Genomic DNA, 18,273 nt, shown 5'->3' with positions numbered 1-18,273 from the left:
TTTTTATTCTAGAATCATTTTCTTTCTGATTGTTGATATGAATGTGCCCTCCTTTTTCTTTTTTTTTGAAAGATGATGGCAGTCAATGGCAAGATTTTTTACCTCTTTCTCGTCTTCTAACGGCCTTAATTATCAAATATACATATTTTTAATGTCAACCCTGTGTCAGCCGCTCAATTAAAAAAAAAATATCAGGGTGCCTGCATGGCTCAGTGGACTAAGGCGTCTGCCTTCAGCTCAGGTCATGATCCCAGGGTCCTGGGATCGAGTCCCGCATAAGGCTCCCTGCTCCATGGAGAGTCTGCTTCTCCCTCTGCCCCTCCACCTCAGGCCCCACTTGTCCTCTTTCTCTCAAGTGAATAAATAAAAATCTTAAAATAGAATTAAAAAATCATATCAGTTGGTGAATCTCAAAATTTGGGCACCTCTGAAATTAAGCAATTTCTATTATGGAATTATCAAACTCCCTCCAAGAAGGAAGAAGTAAACTAATTCTTTTTTTTTTTCTTTTTGACCAGACTTGAAAAAAAGGAAGTAATCACAGACTGCCCAGGGCAGGGAGGAAAGTGGCTCTTTGGATTTAAAGTACTTTTGTTGATTGAGATGTTACATTGGGTTAATAGACTTAATTGCACCTGGATTAAGTTTAATTAAAGGATTAATGAAGGTGAAGCAAATAGTCAAATAAGATCAAATTTAAAATTTACTCTGTTCTCGCCCATAAGTGGCAGATTTTTTTTTTCTTTCTTGTTTTCTTCCCACTCAGTGTAAAGACAGGACTTTCCTAAGGCTGAGTTGTTTATTACCAAGTCTGTCTGGAACACAAACCTTGACCCAATGCCTGTGTGAACCCCAAAGCTTGTGAATGCTAACCCTCTTGGGGAAATCGCACAAAGGTGAAGACATAAACTTTCTCTCTCTCTCCCTCTCTCTCTCTCTCTCTCTCTCCCCACCTTCCTTTGGAGGGTCTGCTTTTTCTGCAGGTACTTATTTTTAGCATAAAAATTACTCTTCTATTTCTGTTTTATGCACCACGTGAAGTTTTGTTTCTTCAGCACTAACTCTTAGTCACAAAATGTGACTGTAATTCATCCACAGTCCTCAAGGTTAACTGCTCGGGCCAGGTTGTCCTGAAGGTGGCAGGTGGCAGGTGGAGCTGGGGCTGAGGAATGGGGAGCCTGGGAGTTGGTCAAAATGTGGTCTCTTAGTTGAATCAGTCTGAGCCCCTCCTGTTGGCAAGGTCATTGAGGTCAGTGAGCCCAGGGCACAGTTGCCAAAGCCAGATGGGACTCACAGCCAGGATGAAGGACACTAAAGGACAGCAGCCAGCCAGGAATTCAGAGCAAGAAATGGGCACCCATGGGGTGACTTGAATTCCCTAGAGAAAAGTCTCCTGAGCCGTGAGCCACCTGACAAGGAAGTCATGTTACAGCTGACGTGAGGGAAACTTCTTAGATGACACCGAGAACAACACAACACAACCAATGAAATGTCAGTTGTAAATATAGAATGTGTACCATATAATACAGTTTCATGGCAGTGACAGATGCAAAATCCACAGCTGGATGGCCCAGCGTCCTCAGGGATAGAGACGTGCACAGCCACAAGCCAGCTGGGGTGTGGTGCAGTTATAATTACACGGAACGTTACAGCAGTCACTCCAAAGGACAGGATTGACAAGGAATGCCTTCCAGATGGCAACTGCATTTTATGTGGAGAAGAAAATGAAAAATGGCTGAGTCACTTAATTACAAGCCCAGGCAAGGTCTTTAGCTATTTTTATTTATACCCCTTCCCTCTTTTAAAGGTGTTAGAACTTTTTAAAAAAGGAACAAGTGCGACAAAATTATTAAAGAATTTTAAAGAGAGAAATAGATGTCAGGCAAGAAGCAGATTTGTACATTTGCTGCTGGGATTGAGAACGACACCGGGCTCCACATTTCCTGGCCTCCGAGACACGGAGAGAAACACAGCTGGGCGGATAATACACGTCACCTGAGAGGAGAACTCAGATCAGTTCCTTAGGTAAGGAGGAGGTTCCTGGTTCCCAGTTCCCAAACAGATGAGAATTCCCAGGTCAGGTTTGGTTAAGGCAGTGAGTGAGAGGCGGGGACACTTCTTCCCCTCTGCCCATAACCCCCAGAAGGGTAGGGGGCTGGGGAAAACTTCCAGCATTCTCCACGGCCAGTTTCAGACCACAACTCTCAGTCTCCTATAAAGCCTCACCGTCTTTCAAGGCCTCCGCCAACTGACTCTGCATCCTATACCCATCGGCACCTGTCTCCCGACACTCCCCTCTCCGTCCGTGAGGGGATTGGCACCTGTCTCATCGTAATTTCTCTACGTAGTCCTGCCTTCATGAACACCAGCTTCAATACCCAAGCCAATCAATTCTCCACTCCTCACCTCGTCTTTCTTTCATCTCCTTGGCTGATGTGACTCTTAAATACTTCCAGAACACACTCCCTCCCCTCTATGCGCTCTGCCACTTTACCACGGCTAATGTATCTACCTTCCAACCTTATCTCCTCGGGGTGCTTGGAAAGCTGACCATGTCCCTCCTTAAAGCCCCTTAATGGCTCCCTGTCATCCACTGTGTAGCCTCCAACACTTTTCGGCATGAAGAGCCTCTTCTAAGATTTAAAAAAAAGATTTACCTGAGCTCCGCATGATAGGAAGTGTATTTGAATATCCATTTAATGAGAAATACATAATAACTATGAAGTCAATGATGTGTTTAGGTGAAATTGATCTTTGTTAGGTAAAAGAGTAATTTGGAAGAACTGTCATATAGACCCGTGTCAACTATATTTTACTTGGAGGGCTTGCACATGTTGACTGAAGTTGGGGTACAGGGGCCTATAGTGATCTCCAGAATGGAGTCCATACACAGACTCCAAGATGTGTCTGATCTCCACCTCTCTGCAGCCTTGTCTCCCATTGTTCCCTCTTCCTGACTTTCTATTCAAGCAACATGGAGCTGCTTGTACTCCTGACAACAGACACACGTGCACACATGGGCTGCTGGCAATTCATGGGTACTTAATAAATACCTTTTGAAAGAATGCTGTAGAGTATCCTTAATTCCACTCTGTAGCAAAACTTGATGTGCCATTCATAAGGCTATTCATAACGCTCTTTGGGAAACGTTGAATGCATGCCACAATATTATTCTTGCGAGCATGATTTGGTGATTGCGTAAGTTGCTATGGTCCAAATAATTTGCAGTCTGACTCAAACCATAACTAATCCATGACTTAAGGGCTACTCTCTCTGATTTGCATTTGTCTCTTCTAGCCTCTTGCTAGGGGCTAGAAAATAAGCAGTTTAAGGTTGTGCTCCTTACAGGAAATGGTAGTTTGGGCCTGCAACTCCATGAGCTTTGGAAGCCAACACACCAAACAGTGAGGTAGACTTTGGCTCTTAGCCCTGTGGGATGGGGGATGGGGAGCAGAAGCCCTGGCTTTACAGCTGGTTCATTCAAAGCACCCGAAGCTGGCACTCACCGTGGTCACTAATGCCACCTGCCAATTCTCCAGCTGCCATTCACAGCGAATGACAGGAGACACGACTGCTATTAACATGATCTCCATGGCCTCGACAACCTTAAAGAAGGAGGGAAAACACCGAGTCTTAGTGCTGGTTTCTCATCAATTCTTCCCACGTGTGCCTGTCCATCATCCTTCTAATTCTAACCTCCTCCTTCCCCTCCCCCATGGAGGGAGCACCTATAGTGAGCACTACTCAACACTGCTAAGTTGGGTAAAGACCATAGTAGCACGTTGGCTTTCGTGGATGTAATGTTTACGGTTCAAATGACTTGAGAGGACTCCCACAGACTTATGACCTATATTTATTTGCGATGTTGCTGATCCACGCACTTGGGCTATAGCCCTATGAGGGTGTCGTGTGTGTGTGTATGCGGGGGAATCACTTAGGTAGTGGGTGACCCACGTCAACCTGGCTCTGTTGTTTCATACTCATCATTGTGAAGGTCTCAGGACCTTGCAAATGGATTTGTGAGTCTCTGATCTCAAGAAGTTGAGCTGGAAGGCAAGCTTCATGAAAGCTAGGGGAGAGTAAAGCAGCAAGTACAGAACAATGAGTTCACCAGCAGGGAAGAAGGTCTATTGGCAAACCTAGTGTAAGTTGTGCTAGTAAATATTTCTTCCAATAGGAAGTTTGAATATCATCCTCTGTCCGTATCTTGCAATCCATTGTAGGGTAAGTTTATCTCCCAGGGAAAGGAAGAAGTAGATGCTAGAAAAGAATTGATATTTGTGTGGATTATGTATTATAGTACTATCTGCGTATTTATAACTTGAAGGTCTGGGATGAAAAAAGTATAGCGGTGTTAGCTACTATAGGGGAATCGGAAAGATATCATAAAGGTTTGTCTCTTTTTGGAAAGTACTTTAGTCATGTTTAGAGTTCAGATAGTTAGTATGTTTTAGCCCAAATAGTATAGTGAATAAGAGACGGCATGACAACCTCAGAAGGATATTTGATTTATTAAACATATCTCTCTCAGTAATATAAAGCAGTTGGATCAATATTAATCCGGACTCTACTCCTCCAAGCTGTCTTAAGAGCAAATAAGCCAATAAGGGATAAGACTCTGCCCCACTCTGATATAACAGCCTTAGGGGAGAGGGACCCAGAGGAGCAGCACGGTATATGAAGATCTTAGAAGACCTCAGAGACACCAGGGTTCAGGATGCCTGGTCACAGACTGAGGCCGTGTTGCTGCTGTGATGTTATTACATATACCCTGGTCACGTGGGGCCCTGAAACCCAGCTATTGCTCCTACTGCCTCTGACCAAGAACCTTAAGAGACCATGGCCAGGAGGAGCCATGCCCATCACTGTTAACACACTTATTCTGATGAGAAGATCCATCCAATGCAGCTCATCCTAAAACCAGGGAAGGGATTTGGTTACCACACCTAATTAAACAGTGTGTGTGTGTGTGTCCGTGTGTGTGTGTGTGTGTGCGCAGGGGGGAGGAAGCCTGGTAAATAGCGCTTTCTACCTGATGGGCTGGGAAGAACTGAAGCAGCTTATAAAACACTTAAAGAAGACCAGAAGCTATTTCACAGCAAAATCTAGTGTAAATGTGCAATAGACATACAATCTCCATGAACATGGATCTGGATATGGACATCATATCACCTATACAGAGGTGATACCTATCCTTTGGGAAGAGGGTACAATAGCACCATCTTTCTAATACAAATAATAACAATAAAGATACACTCCCTTTGTATAGGTGATTTGATTGATTTGGGAAGGTAAAAGAAATTCTACATTTTCTTTTCACTTGCCAGAGGGCTATAATGGAAGAAAAGACAGGGCTCCCAACAGATTTGAAGGTAAAAGATGCAAAGAGTTTAACAGTGTGTAAGCTAATGGGACCATGTAACAGAACCATACTGGAAACCAAATATGTAAAACAGAAGTGGAGATGTTCTGGTTGAAAGTAGAGGAAAGTTATGATAAAACCCTCCCCAGTCACACCCACTTGCACCTTGAAACATGGAATCTTAACATTTTGGAGCCTCGATGAGACATTATAGATGAAGAAATGTTCTAAATTGTATTGTTGGTTAATATAAAAGTAGGGCCAGAACATGCCTTGCCTTTCTCTCTGTTCCTGGACTGCCTCCTGAGAGCATAAGGGTTTGGAGCCCTGCATCAGAACTTGCCAAGTGCTCCCTCCAGCTCACATCACTCTGTTTCTTATACCATTTAGCTGAGGGCGAGGGTCAGGGCTCTCTATTATTTACTCACTAGTGTCCTCTTAGCTATCTTTATGTCCCACCTTAAACCATTGTCGTGTTGACCATTTCTCTCAGCTTATCACTATCATATTCCTAACATATTCTTACTGCACCTACGACAAAAGGAAGAAGCAGTAGTGGTCTCTTGGGACAGTCCCACTATTGGTCAAAGCCCTGGGGCTGAGCTGTCACTCTTCTTTTCTCAAAATAGCTGATAGTAAATAGCAAAACTTCATCAGTGCCTCCTAAAGATTCTGGAAATCTGTAATGACAACAGGTGTCCTGTATGACTCTTATACACAAAATATTTGAGGACCATGTGTATAATTTTACTTAGAGTGATAATGGTTTTCTCCTCTCTTCCCAGAGAAGGAAGAGATATAAACCATTTTTTAAATGAATATTGAATTCCCAGAACATAAAAACACAGATATTTATTTGCTCATAACCAAACACCTGCCAAAGGTAGATGAAAATTATTTTTGAATTAACCCCCTCACAGGGTTCCTGCTCCCTTTCACTCCCCTCCCTGAATGGACATCCCAGAGATGGAGGTCAGTGGAAGAAATGTGGAAGAACATTTCTAAGCATCCAATAATGAATTTGCTTTAGAGATTCAAATGATCTCCAAGGAGCACTCACCCCAGTGCTGCCCATGATCAGAAACAGGGCAATATGGAAACGTCCAAATCCGATAGTCTCCACGGCATCTTCCACGGTGAATGTCTTTGACTCTAACAAGGAAGGGCAGAGTGAGAGGAATAGCCTCTGTGGGAAGGGAATGTATGTGGATGATAGCTCATTAATAATGAGGAGGAAGGTGTTGGGAAACCAATTCATTATTATAAAAATCAGTAAATACGTGGGGAAATTAAGCCGCAGCTTGAAGGTCCAAAACTTCCATGATCATCTTACCTTTTGGCTGTGTCTCTGGGGTCTCCAGGCTCAGTTTCCGGAGGCTAATGATGGTGACCGGCTCTGTCTGCTTGGTCTCCATCTTCTAAATGGCCCCAGTTCCCCACACGGTTTCCCTAATGGAAGCGGGAGAGGGAAGAAGAAAAATATTTAATAGAGTGCACATTTTTCTTTGATCTTCACAGAAAATCTGTGAGCTCGGTATTCTAATTCATCACCATCTTACATATAAGGAACCTGAGACATGGAGCGGTCAAATGGCCAAATGAGATGATGGGGCCCCAGTGGCTAGTAATCAACCCTGAGTCAGGGGCCAGGTGAAATCTGGCCAATTTGGCCAATAGCATCCTCTAACTGGGAGTGAAGATGGCCTTTGCTACAGAGAAATAATCACAGCAGCTGGCATTTTACATTGCTGTAGGTCTTGTGGTTTATAATGTGCTTTCTATGTAACATTTTCATTTCATTCTGACAGAAACCCAGGAGCACTTCTTTTTATTGGCTCCCTCCCCCTTCATGTATTTAGCTCAAAGAAGGATTCTTAACTCTTGAAGTCAAAAGAAAAATAAAACAAAGAAAGCTGAGTATGAATTTAGTGAAGTTTTTCCCAAATGACTTGAAGACATGGTCATTTAACTCTACATCCCTGGTGGGATAAATAGAAATCATAGCCTGTTCTCAGTAACTAGATTGTTAGTATCAACATTGGTATCATTATTTTGATACTAGTACATATTGTAGGATAAAGTGAGTAGTAATTACATTGATATGATTAAGAATCAAGCTTTTGGGTGTAAAAGAAAAAAGATACAAAAATCAGAGAAGTTATATAAAAATCTTATAATCCTAACTTTGAATTGGAAATATCATTATGAATTCACTATGTATTTCATACATACATATCCTAATATTATCCACTGGATGAGTCTGGAAAAAATGACTAATGAGCCCTCCTAGAGCCCAGGTTGTTTTCTTTCCTATTTCCCATTAAAAGAAACACCGGTGCCTTAGATAAATGGCTAATTCTGGATCTGGGACAGGAAATGTGTAAATTGAGCCTGGAACGTCTTGTCATACCAGAAGCAAGGAAGATATCAAACACTCCTGGGGTTGTGACAAAAGATTACAAGATTCAACTTGAAAAGGCTCCCATCGGCCAAAGATGGGACCATTTAAGCATCGAGAAGAATAATGACGGCAAAGAACTGAAACACATCAAAGATATCAAAATCCATTGTTCATAGCAACACTGAAATGAAAATCTCACTGATCATCTTTGGAGAATACTAAGAAATCAATTCATTATTCTGAAAACTAGTGAATATCTTGTCTTTCTTGTACAAATTCTTTGTACTTCAGGGTAACCAAATAGTTGGTGAAAGACAATTGTTTTTAATTTCTTCTAATACATGCAAGAAAAAAAGGATGAATGGGATTAAATTACCATGACTTTGCAACTCGATGAAATAATGGATCTAGGCGATGATTACCAATGGCTGATAAACTACAAGATGAAAGGCTGATGAAGAAATGGGTAAGAGATGGATAAGACTGATAACACCTGCAGCCATCAACAAATCTTAATACCACCAAAAGAGAGACAATCAGCTATCACGTGGTCCTGAGGAGCGGTACTAAGACAGGAGTATACGTTACCTGCGATGTATTCTCTTAAGAAGGAGTTCAAGCAGAGTCTGGTCCTCTAGCTCTCCCAATTTACACAGGAATGAAGAAGAAACTCATTAAACCGTACCATGTGGCTGCAATAAGAAAAAAAATCCAGAATGTGAGAAGTCGTATAAGATAAACGACCCAACTTCTTCAATGAATAAATGGCAAGATGAAAAGAGGAAAGGGGAACTTACAGACTAAAGGCAAAGAGACAAATTAACCAAACAAATGAGTTGATCTTATTTGGATACTCACTCAAATAAACCAACGGTAAAACAACAACATCCAAAAGAATCAGATGAAAAAGAGAGGAGAGGAACGTCAGGGAAATGTGAACAAATGCATACCTTTGATGCTGTTAAGGAATTTCTGATGACATCATTAGGTGTGATAATGGTATTGTGGCTACTGCAGAAAAAAAGAATCCTTATAGAGTAGAGATACATACTAAAATATTTAGAAACGATATGATATGATGTCTGGGATTCATTTTGAATTAATTCAGTGGGAGGGTGTCTGGGTGGCTCAGTCGGTTAAGTGTCTGGCTCTTGATTTCGGCTCAGGTCGTGATCTCAGGGTCGTGGGTTCCAGCCCTGCATCCAGCTCTGCGCTCAGTGGGGAGTCTGCTGGAGATTCTTTCTTTCCCTCTCCCTCTGCTTCTCTTCCCACCAACTCCCTCAAATAAACAAATAAATAAATTTTGAAAACAATTCAACGGTAGTGTGGAATACGGTGCATAAGAAATAGATGGGCATATAGAAGAAAAAAGAATGGCCGTATGTTGAAAATTATTGAGGATGATAGGTGTATTTGGGATTCATTTTACCATCTGCTTTTGGAGATGTGTAATATTTTTCAAAATCAATAGTTCAAAAGATTTTAAAATAACTTTTCCAATGTCAGACCACTAGTAAACAGCAGAATCAGAACTCAGAGGCATTTTTTTCCGCAGAATGTAGAGATAGCCACAAACCAGTCTATAGCAGCATGTCAAGGTCATTAATGTTTGCTAAGGGCCAGCTCTGTATGTTGTATTGTGTGGGCTCCTGTGAAGACTTCGAAGGAAGGTCTGACATGTTCTCTGCCCTGAAGAGTTTTTATTCTAGTTGGGGACATAAAAGACACACATCAAAACAACTATCCTGTAATCTTGATATTATTTGTTTTCTTAAAACACTGTCACAGAGACACAAATATTCCCAGATGAGAGATAGATCAATAATACTCAGAAGTAAGTCCGTGAAATCCTCTTTCCCAAGGGAGAACATGAAAAGTGCAAAAAGCTGTTATTTTCCCAGAGTGGAAAAAGTAAAAAATAATTGGCCTCTCAGCCCATCTGAGAGCCTGAAAATCATGACGACAGACTTTTCTAGAATTACCACTCCCTTTCCAGACACTGTCCAAACACCCCTTGGAGAGGTGTTCTTTAGTAACTTTTTTAAATGAAGTAGTTAGCAGAAAAATCCCCTTCTTTTGATTATAAAAAGGACTTCTGGACACATTAAAAATTGGCTATGACAGGGGCGCCTGGGTGGCTCAGTCACTTAAGCGTCTGACTCAATTTCTGCTCAGGTCATGATCTCAGGGTCATGAGACTGAGCCCCATGTCGGGCTCCATGCTCAGCTAGGAGTCTGCTGGAGATTCTCTCTCTCCCTCTCCCTCTGCCCTTCCCCCCATACATGCTCTTTCTCTCCCTAAAATAAATAAATAAATCTTTAAAAAAACTTGGCTATGACCGACCATCACATTTCTAGATGGGAAGATGAACCAGTAACGAATTTAACTTAATCGAAATTTGAAAACAAGACCATTCAGTGAGAATTAGATAATGGTGAGGATTGTACAACCTTGCACTAAAGTTGTACTAAAATTCACCATATTACATACTTTAAAATGGCAAATTTTATTGTATGCAAATGACATCCAAAATTATTTTTTTCTAAAAAGTAGTAATGCAAATTACAGCAGCAGACTTAACAACCGAAAGTTGATTCTGGTCGTTTAGAGCCTTAGAGAATAAAACCATTTAGTTGGGTGGGAAAGTAATTTTTAAAATCCCAGTAAATTCATTTTGAGTTCAGTTACAAATAAAATGCTCACCGATAAGCTCAATCCTCAATCTTTAATCAACACTTAATCTCTCCTATAGTCAAGTTTTACAACCTCTCATAGCAATCAAAACATGTTTTAAAATTTTAACAATCCCCAAGGCTTACGTTTAGAGGAGTAATGAAAGAACCTCCAGCCAGCCTCCTTTTTGTAGTGAGTGGCAAAAAAAGAAACCCAGGAAACCTGCCATTTACTATTGAGCAGAGCAAGTTTTAATTTGTATGTTTTAACCCAAATAGGTAGTTCCATGGGTCATAAATATCCTACATTCCTCCTTCTCTTATCAGCAAAGAGAAGCTACTCATCACAGAGGGCCTGGCAGAAAGTATTGGGTCCGAGATAATTACTTCACAGCTTTCTTGAGTGCAAGCTGATCCCAGTAAGGGAGATTCACATTTGTGATTTCTGTTTTTTAAGTTTCTGTTTTTAAGTAATCTCTACACCCAGCATGGGGCTCTCATTTACAATCCTGAGATCAAGAGTCACTCTACCGACTGAGCCAGCAAGACGCCCCATATGATTTCACATTTTTCTTGACTGATACTATTTTATTTCTATAATATGAATGAAACTAAAATGTGGCGTGTTTTTAGGCAACCGAGGAGATAAAGAAGAGAGAATTCCTTTTGGTCATGACACTGGACTTCAAAAAGTAAATATAATCTTCACATACAACGCTTGGTCCTACAGTGAGCAATATTTGTATGGTCGTTAAAAATGCTTATTCATTTTCAGGTTTCACGTCAACATTTGAATAAAATACACAGACGTGATTGTCGTTTCAGAACTGAATGGAAATGTTAATATTCTCAACAATGAGTAAAATTATCCACGACAAGCAAGAGCTGGAAGTCGGGAAAGATGGAGGGATGGGCAGGCATCCCACCTGGAGGATCCACGTAAGAACTAGTGCTATGAAGGTACTATTTATAATCACAAAAATAACTAAGAGAGTAACTACAAATAAGAGCAAGAAAAAGAACAAGAACAATATAATAGCTTCTGTAAAATGGAAATCCGTACCCCACAACTGTACATTTTATATTTTACGTAGATACATGAGAATTCCATGACTGACCACCTACAAGGCAAAAGGAATGAGAGCTTGGGGTGTGGGTGAACAGTAATGAAAAATACATACATATATACATACACATAAGAGACAGGACGATATGCATGCCAGGTATTATGGTGCTATGTTGGAGACAGCTCCCACCAGCTTTTGAGGGCGGATTGCACACATCTCTTTCCACCTCTGTATTCAATAACAACACGTTGGTAATTTAAAACCAGCCCCGGTGGGAATAGTTACACCAGGGAAATCAGCAAACACTACAAATCAGGTACCATCCCCCCACCCCTGTTATTAAACACACCACACCTCAAAGCCCCTTTTCTTCCTTCCTTACCAGTGACTCTTGACCTCAAGAAGGAGGTGGTATGTGATGTGCAGAACAGAGGCAAAAAAGAAAAAAATTAAATTTCCTTACAACTTACAGGTCATTGACAAGTACTTGGGACAGGCAGGGTGACCTTCCTCAAGGAACTCAACTGCTACAATGTTAATACTTCTCTAGAGCACTGGGTATTACATAAGACTGATGAATCACTGAACTCTACCTCTGAAACTAATAATACATTATATGTCAATTTAAATTTAAAAAGTAAAATCTAAATAAAATAAAATCTAAAAACAACAACAACAACAACAACAACAAAAAATTACTTTGCTAGAGGCAAAACCAGTTGGACCTCCAGGATCCTACGTCTTCTTTAACATATAAAAATCCCTTTGGAAACTTCCTTTAGCTCTACCCCCTCCACCCCACCCCACCCCCCACCAATATATATGTTATCAATCAGCCTCCAAGCATATGGCCCATGGATAATACATCTGAAGGGTCTCATGACTAAGATTTTACTAGACATCAGTAAATGACCTTTTCCTAACAGCTAGCTTCTCAAGGTCCTTGAAACCCTGCTTCCAAATTCCTTAGGGAGTTACGCTATCCCTAACCCCTTCCCAACTTCAAAGTATATAATCAGTCACTCCTCACAACCCCAGTGCAGCTCTTTCTGCCCCCGGGTCCTGCCCCCGAGCTTTAATAAAACCACCCTTTTTTGCACCAAAGACGTCTCAAGAATTCTTTCTTGGCCGTTCACTCCCAGACCCCAACATTTCAACATCAGTACGGAGTGACACGGATGGCTTGAAAATTTTTTCCAGGTGATCCTGGATACAGTGAGCCCTACCTAACCCCCACCTGAAAACCATTATTCTATGCCTTTCGAATAGTTTGTGCCAATTTGGCAATGTATCAAAAGCTTTAAAAACTAGTTTCATCTGAAAAGGTAATCCCAGCTCTAACAATTTGTCCCAGGGACGTTATCTTAAATGTGGGAAAAGCTCTCTATACAAAGAAGTTTACCCAGAAAAAAAAATTTTTTTAAGTTTATTCAAGTCTATTTTAACCATAACAAATTGGAAACAGCCTAAGTGTAAAGAGGGAATGGTTATATAAACTGATAATACATCCAGCATTTAAAAATTATATTTATGTAGTGTTTTAATAACATGAAAAACACTTGCTACTGGTTTTTTTAAAGATACATATAAAATATTGGGAGAATGGCAAAGAGGAAATAATGACCTAAATCATCATCTTCTGTCTAAGTAGTGAATAATGGATTAATACGGTCTTAAGTTGATAAACTAAGAAATAAAATACAATTTTGTTGCTTTAACTCTAATCACCAGAAAACCTAAAAAATAAAAAAAACAAAGACATTTTTCTGGGGATGGGGAAATCAAGCCAGGAGATTGTTTATTTCTGTTATAAACTCATCTGGCAATTTGATTTGTTGCCATGGGCACTGACTACTTCACTATAATAATTATAAAACCCAATAAATGTAAACAAACACAGACTATCTGCAACATACGTGTTTAACGAAGGCTCGTGTAGGTCAGGAAGGAAGCCATGGAGGGGTCAAAACGTGAGGGACGAACACAGAAAAATAAATACAGTGGCTGATAAATGGAATGATATTCAGCCTAGCTAGTAACCACGTCCTCCAATTAAAAAGAGCTATCCTTTTCCTTTATCAGATTTGCAAAAATCTCAAAGATTGATTATACCCTGTGAAAGGGAAATAAGCACTCAAAGTATCGCTGGGAGTGTACATTGCTACAACCTTTCCAGGAGGCGATTAGGCAGAGATGAAAGAATACTGACTAAGCAATTTCACTCCTAGGATTCACCCTAATGGGGTGGTCAAAAGGCAGACAAAGATACACACAAGGAAGGTCACCACTCCATTGTTTTAACAACAAAAGAATTGGAAACAACCAATGCCCACCAGCAGAGAAGTGGCTAAACAGAATACCACTTAAAACCTCTTCGTGAAAGGCTATTTAGTGTTGAAGAGCATTTTCCAAGAGGTATCTCCGTGATGCATGTGTATCCATAATGCATAGGTATGTATACATTGATCCCAATTTATAAAATTTCATTTAAATATGTACCTACGTGGAGATTTCAGGAGAGATGTCCGAAACTGTGTTTTGTCTTTCAGCAAATATTTGTGGAGCACTACTATGTATTAGGCAATAGACTCTAATGAAGGGGTCCCTGGCCCCAAAGGACCAACAGTCTTATGGGAACAAAAGTATGGAGTCAGGCGGGAGCAGTGTGTTCCCAGGGGTAGGGGGAGGTGGCGCTGGTGCACGAGGGAGGGCCCCTTTATCTAGTCCTGAGACCTGGGGAGGCTTCTGTGGGCAATGCTGAGTGGAGGCCTGAAGAATGAGCAGGTGCCAGCCAGAGAGATGAGGGAGAAGAGAACAAGGAGATTGTAGCGTTTGTTTTTTTTTTCCCATTCTTTCTTCTGTATGCTTATCTCATTGTTTGAATTTTTAGAAAGTCTAGTTCTTTTACCATAAAAATTCTCTTTTGGAAAAGTGAACCAATGGAGCGCTGACATGTTGCTCACGGTGCTGACTGGGCCCCTGCCCTAAGCAGGCCTGGGCCACATGCCCCCGCTGCCGTCCATTACCGTTCATGACTTGTTGGGTCAGTGGTAGGCACTTAACCCAAACACAGTCAAATCACTGACTGGCTGGGAGTCCACAAGCTGGCCTGGAGCAGGAGGCCCTGGTAGATGGTAGTGGTGGTTGCACAACATTGTAAATCAGACAACTGAATGCCCCTGGGTCGCCTGTGTGGCTCAGTTGAGCGTCCAGCTCTTGATTTCGGCTCAGGTCATGATCTCAGGATCATGGGATTCAGCTCCATGGTCAGCAGGGAGTCTGCTGAAGATTCTCCCTCTCCCTCTGCCCCTCCCCACACTTGCACACACGTGCACACACACACTCCCTCTCTCTCTCAAATAAATAATCTTAAAAAAAAAAAAGCACCACTGAATTGTTCACTTTAAAACTGGTATAATGCTAAACTTTATGTTATGGATGTTTTACCACAATTTCAAAAGTTTCAAAAGGAACAAGACAAACGATTTGCAAATGTGTGCGTGGGTGTGTGTGTGGGTGCGTGTGTATGTGTGTGTAGGCACGGCACCCAGCAAATACATGTTGGTAGACATATTAACCACAAATTACAAGAAAAATATTAGATTCAAATAGATTGATGGGCAAATTATATGAACAAGCAATTCACAAGAGAATATATACATTGTAAGCAAAACTGGAAAATTGCTCATCTTCTGTAATAACAGACAAAATTACAGTCACAAAAAAAATCCTTAAGTATCATTTAATACCTACTAAATTAACAAGTATAAGAAGGAAGAAAGGACAGAGGGAGGGAGGAATAAGAGAAGAGGGATTAGAGGTGGCAAGGAGGGAAGAAGAGGGACGAAGGGAGGGAGAAAAAGGAAGAAAGTCAGTAGCCATGGTAAGACTGAGACTGGATGGATTCCATTTCTTCTATCTCAGTTCCTTCTCTGAAAATAGAAATAATACCTAGCTACCTGTGGCAGAAGTAGCTTGCTGCCTTCCCAGTAACGTCCTCCTTTGTACCTTGCTGATGAGGGGGGCCATCCAGAGGCAGGTGGAGGCTAGGGGGGCGAGGGGAGTGGTGCTTCTGAGAAAGCCCTTTTGCCCCTCCCCCCTTCCTCCTGTGCGTTGGCTGGTGCTTCATCAGGCTTCTCGGGTCATGATGCAAATATGGAAACTTTGGGCCAAGTCTGGCAGAGCAGAAGGTAGGAAGAGCCTGGAACTTCTCCTACAGCTGTAGACTACTTACCTCCAGACATCTACGTGGGAAAAAAATTAAGCTCTCTGTTTAAGACACTGTTATTTCTGGTTTCTGTTCCTTGAAATTGTGTGCAATTTTTTTTTTTTTTTTTTGGGCTAGTCAAGGGTAGCAGTGTGAGAGAAGGAACAAAGAACTCTGTAGTTGGCTGTGATCAATGAATTGTAAACACCACTGCACTCAGACCAGCCAACTGTGTGTAATTCTTAACTGATAAACTTCCTTCTTCAGGATTAAATGGGACGATGTTTGTATAACAGGGCACTGTGCCCATTGCAACATCAACACCATGGGAGTATTGTTTCTCATCTCTGAATAAAGGTAGCAACTAAATGTCTAAAATGTCACCATAATCACAAATCTAATACAGGGTAAGTTTTTAAGTATTATCAGAGTTATCAAACGTGTATCTCTCCAAAAACATTTATTGCTAATATTCCGCTAATGTTAGAACACATTGGGTTCAAATAAAAACTACCCAAATACGGGGGGAAACTATTCCTTTTCTGAAATAGATTGACTTTATTTCAAGGGTAAAGAAGCTTAAGTGGTGTTAGGAAGCCATCACATGTGCTGTATAACTATTGGAAAATAAGTCTCAAAACTTCTCCATCCAGATGTATGACACTGATACCATCCAAGTCAGTCATCTTACCTTACTTATGAAGGGCACAACAAAATGGAAAACTTCTACCAAAAACAGTCTGCTGGTCTACATTACTTTTTTTTTTTTTTTTAAACTCCACACCCAGCATGGAGCCCAACATGGGGCTCAAATTCATGACCCTGAGATCAAGACTTGAGTTGAGATCAAGAGTTGGACGCTTAATGGGCGGAGCCACCCAGGTGCCCCTGCTCTACATTGCTTTAAATGGCAAAATCAGTATATTTTACAGAAAAAATAAATCCTTCCAAACTCCAGTTCAGAAAGGCCTAGTGGGTGCAGGGGTGAAGTATGTGTGGAGGAAAGGGGCATCAGTGATGCGTGACTCCCTCAAACTCCACTCAGAGAGCAAGCCTGGCCCTCACCCAGCCACAGCAAAGTGTTCCTGGTCTCCAGCTGTAACACTGATCTTTCTAATGCCCAGCCCCTGAAGATGGGTCAAGGCCCGGGTGGGTTTCCAATGTCAGGGGACGTTGCCAAGGGATGAAAGAAACGAATGTACAAATTACCCACGGCAGAGAAAGTTCCTATTCCTGCCCTGTTAGGTTATTACAGGGTCTTCTACAACAGGATGTCCTTGGTGGGGTGCGTAGGGGGAGGAGCTGCAGGGGTGTTGATAGGAGACTATCAGATTTGGGCATTCACATCTGTGCATTATAAATGAACTTACATTCCAAGTCATTAAGAAGACACTTAAAATACTAACTCAAAGTTAACCCACAGGGGAGTATTCTCTCAGTATTTTCTAGAATTTCAGCCAAAAGTTTCATAAAGAAAAATTTTTTATAAAAAAGAGGAGAGGGGCACCTGGGTGGCTCAGTCGTTTAAGCATCCAACTCTTAGTTTCGGCCCAGCTGGTGATCTCACAGTCGTGGGATCGAGCCCCACATGGGGCTATGTGCTCAGCATGGCAGTCTGCTTCGGATTCTTTCTCCCACTCACTCTCTCTCTCTCAAATAAATAAATAAATAAATAAAAATCTTTAAAAAAAAACAAAACAGAAGCAGAAACAAATAAACAAAAAAGAGGACAAAATGTTCCACAGAGACGGGTATGAGGAACATTGAAGATAGAGCTTGTAATCTCAGCTCTGGAAAGGAGTGCTGGAAAAGCTGAGTTGGCATCTTCTGTTGTCTCCCTAAACCATTCTAAATCCCTTCTAACTCACGAAGAGGATAGATGGATGGTGGATGGATCATCAGTCAGACCAACTCAAGAAAAAAAGGAGTAACATGGGGAAGAATGTTTCCAACCTCTCACCATCAGTTTCCTAAAAACTACAATAGGAAAGTAACCCATGAACTAGCTTCAAAGAATCTGTAAGAACTGACATATTGGGGGTCTACTCTGAAACTCGAAAGGCTCCCATGGCACTCAAGCTTCATTAAAACAAATTGTAAAGCACTGATGGGCTTTTCATTCTATTGCATTTTGCTATACTAAGTATTTTAGCCGGAAATAATTGAGCCGTGGTAGAGCTTTTTAAAACTGAACATGCTTGTGTGTGTGTATGATGCAATTTGTTTTGCAAAATCATCAGTAAGAAGAGTGAACTTTTCATATATTCCATGTGCCTTCAACCAAGTTCGAATGGTCAAACCCCTATCCCTATCCCCACCCCCGCACCCCACTCCAAAGCAGGAGAAGTAAATCCAGATCCACATTGCCAGAGTTTTCTTACCTCTGTATATTCCTTGGAAAGCTTTCCAGTTTCAGCTCTTTTGTTCACGAAGCAGTTAGACCACTGGTGGCCCCTGGAGGGGCTTCTGGACCAACCTGCTCAAGAAACCCGGCCCCCAGGTCTTCTCCTCCCCTTTTGGCTCAGTTCTGCGAACCGGATTCCTTAAAGAGCAACCTTGCATC

The 18,273-nt window shown here is 41.4% G+C and overlaps 1 protein-coding gene across 5 annotated transcripts in view; it reads right to left on the bottom strand.

The window, feature by feature from the left end:
* The window catches only part of SVOPL (SVOP like), an 84,813-nt gene extending 66,799 nt beyond the window's left edge, over window positions 1-18,014 (bottom strand). For 4 of the 5 annotated variants that reach the window (XR_015723807.1, XM_087860800.1, XM_045792563.2 and 1 more), the window contains exons 1-4: window positions 8,352-18,014; window positions 6,696-6,811; window positions 6,423-6,514; window positions 3,507-3,605 (exon numbers count right to left, since the gene is read on the bottom strand). Coding sequence is in view for 4 of the 5 variants with exons in the window: in XM_087860800.1 (XP_087716926.1) it covers window positions 3,507-3,605; window positions 6,423-6,514; window positions 6,696-6,777 (273 nt within the window). In the remaining variant the exon portion in view is untranslated. The remainder of the gene's footprint in view (window positions 1-3,506; window positions 3,606-6,422; window positions 6,515-6,695; window positions 6,812-8,351) is intronic. The other variant, XM_045792562.2, reaches the window with a different exon arrangement.
* Window positions 18,015-18,273: the final 259 nt, after the last annotated feature.

Source organism: Ursus americanus, chromosome 3 (genome assembly GCF_024610735.1).
Source record: "Ursus americanus isolate L20-20 chromosome 3, mUrsAme1.1.p, whole genome shotgun sequence".
NCBI classification, from domain to species: domain Eukaryota; kingdom Metazoa; phylum Chordata; class Mammalia; order Carnivora; family Ursidae; genus Ursus; species Ursus americanus.
This window is presented reverse-complemented; position numbering and strand designations above follow the sequence as displayed.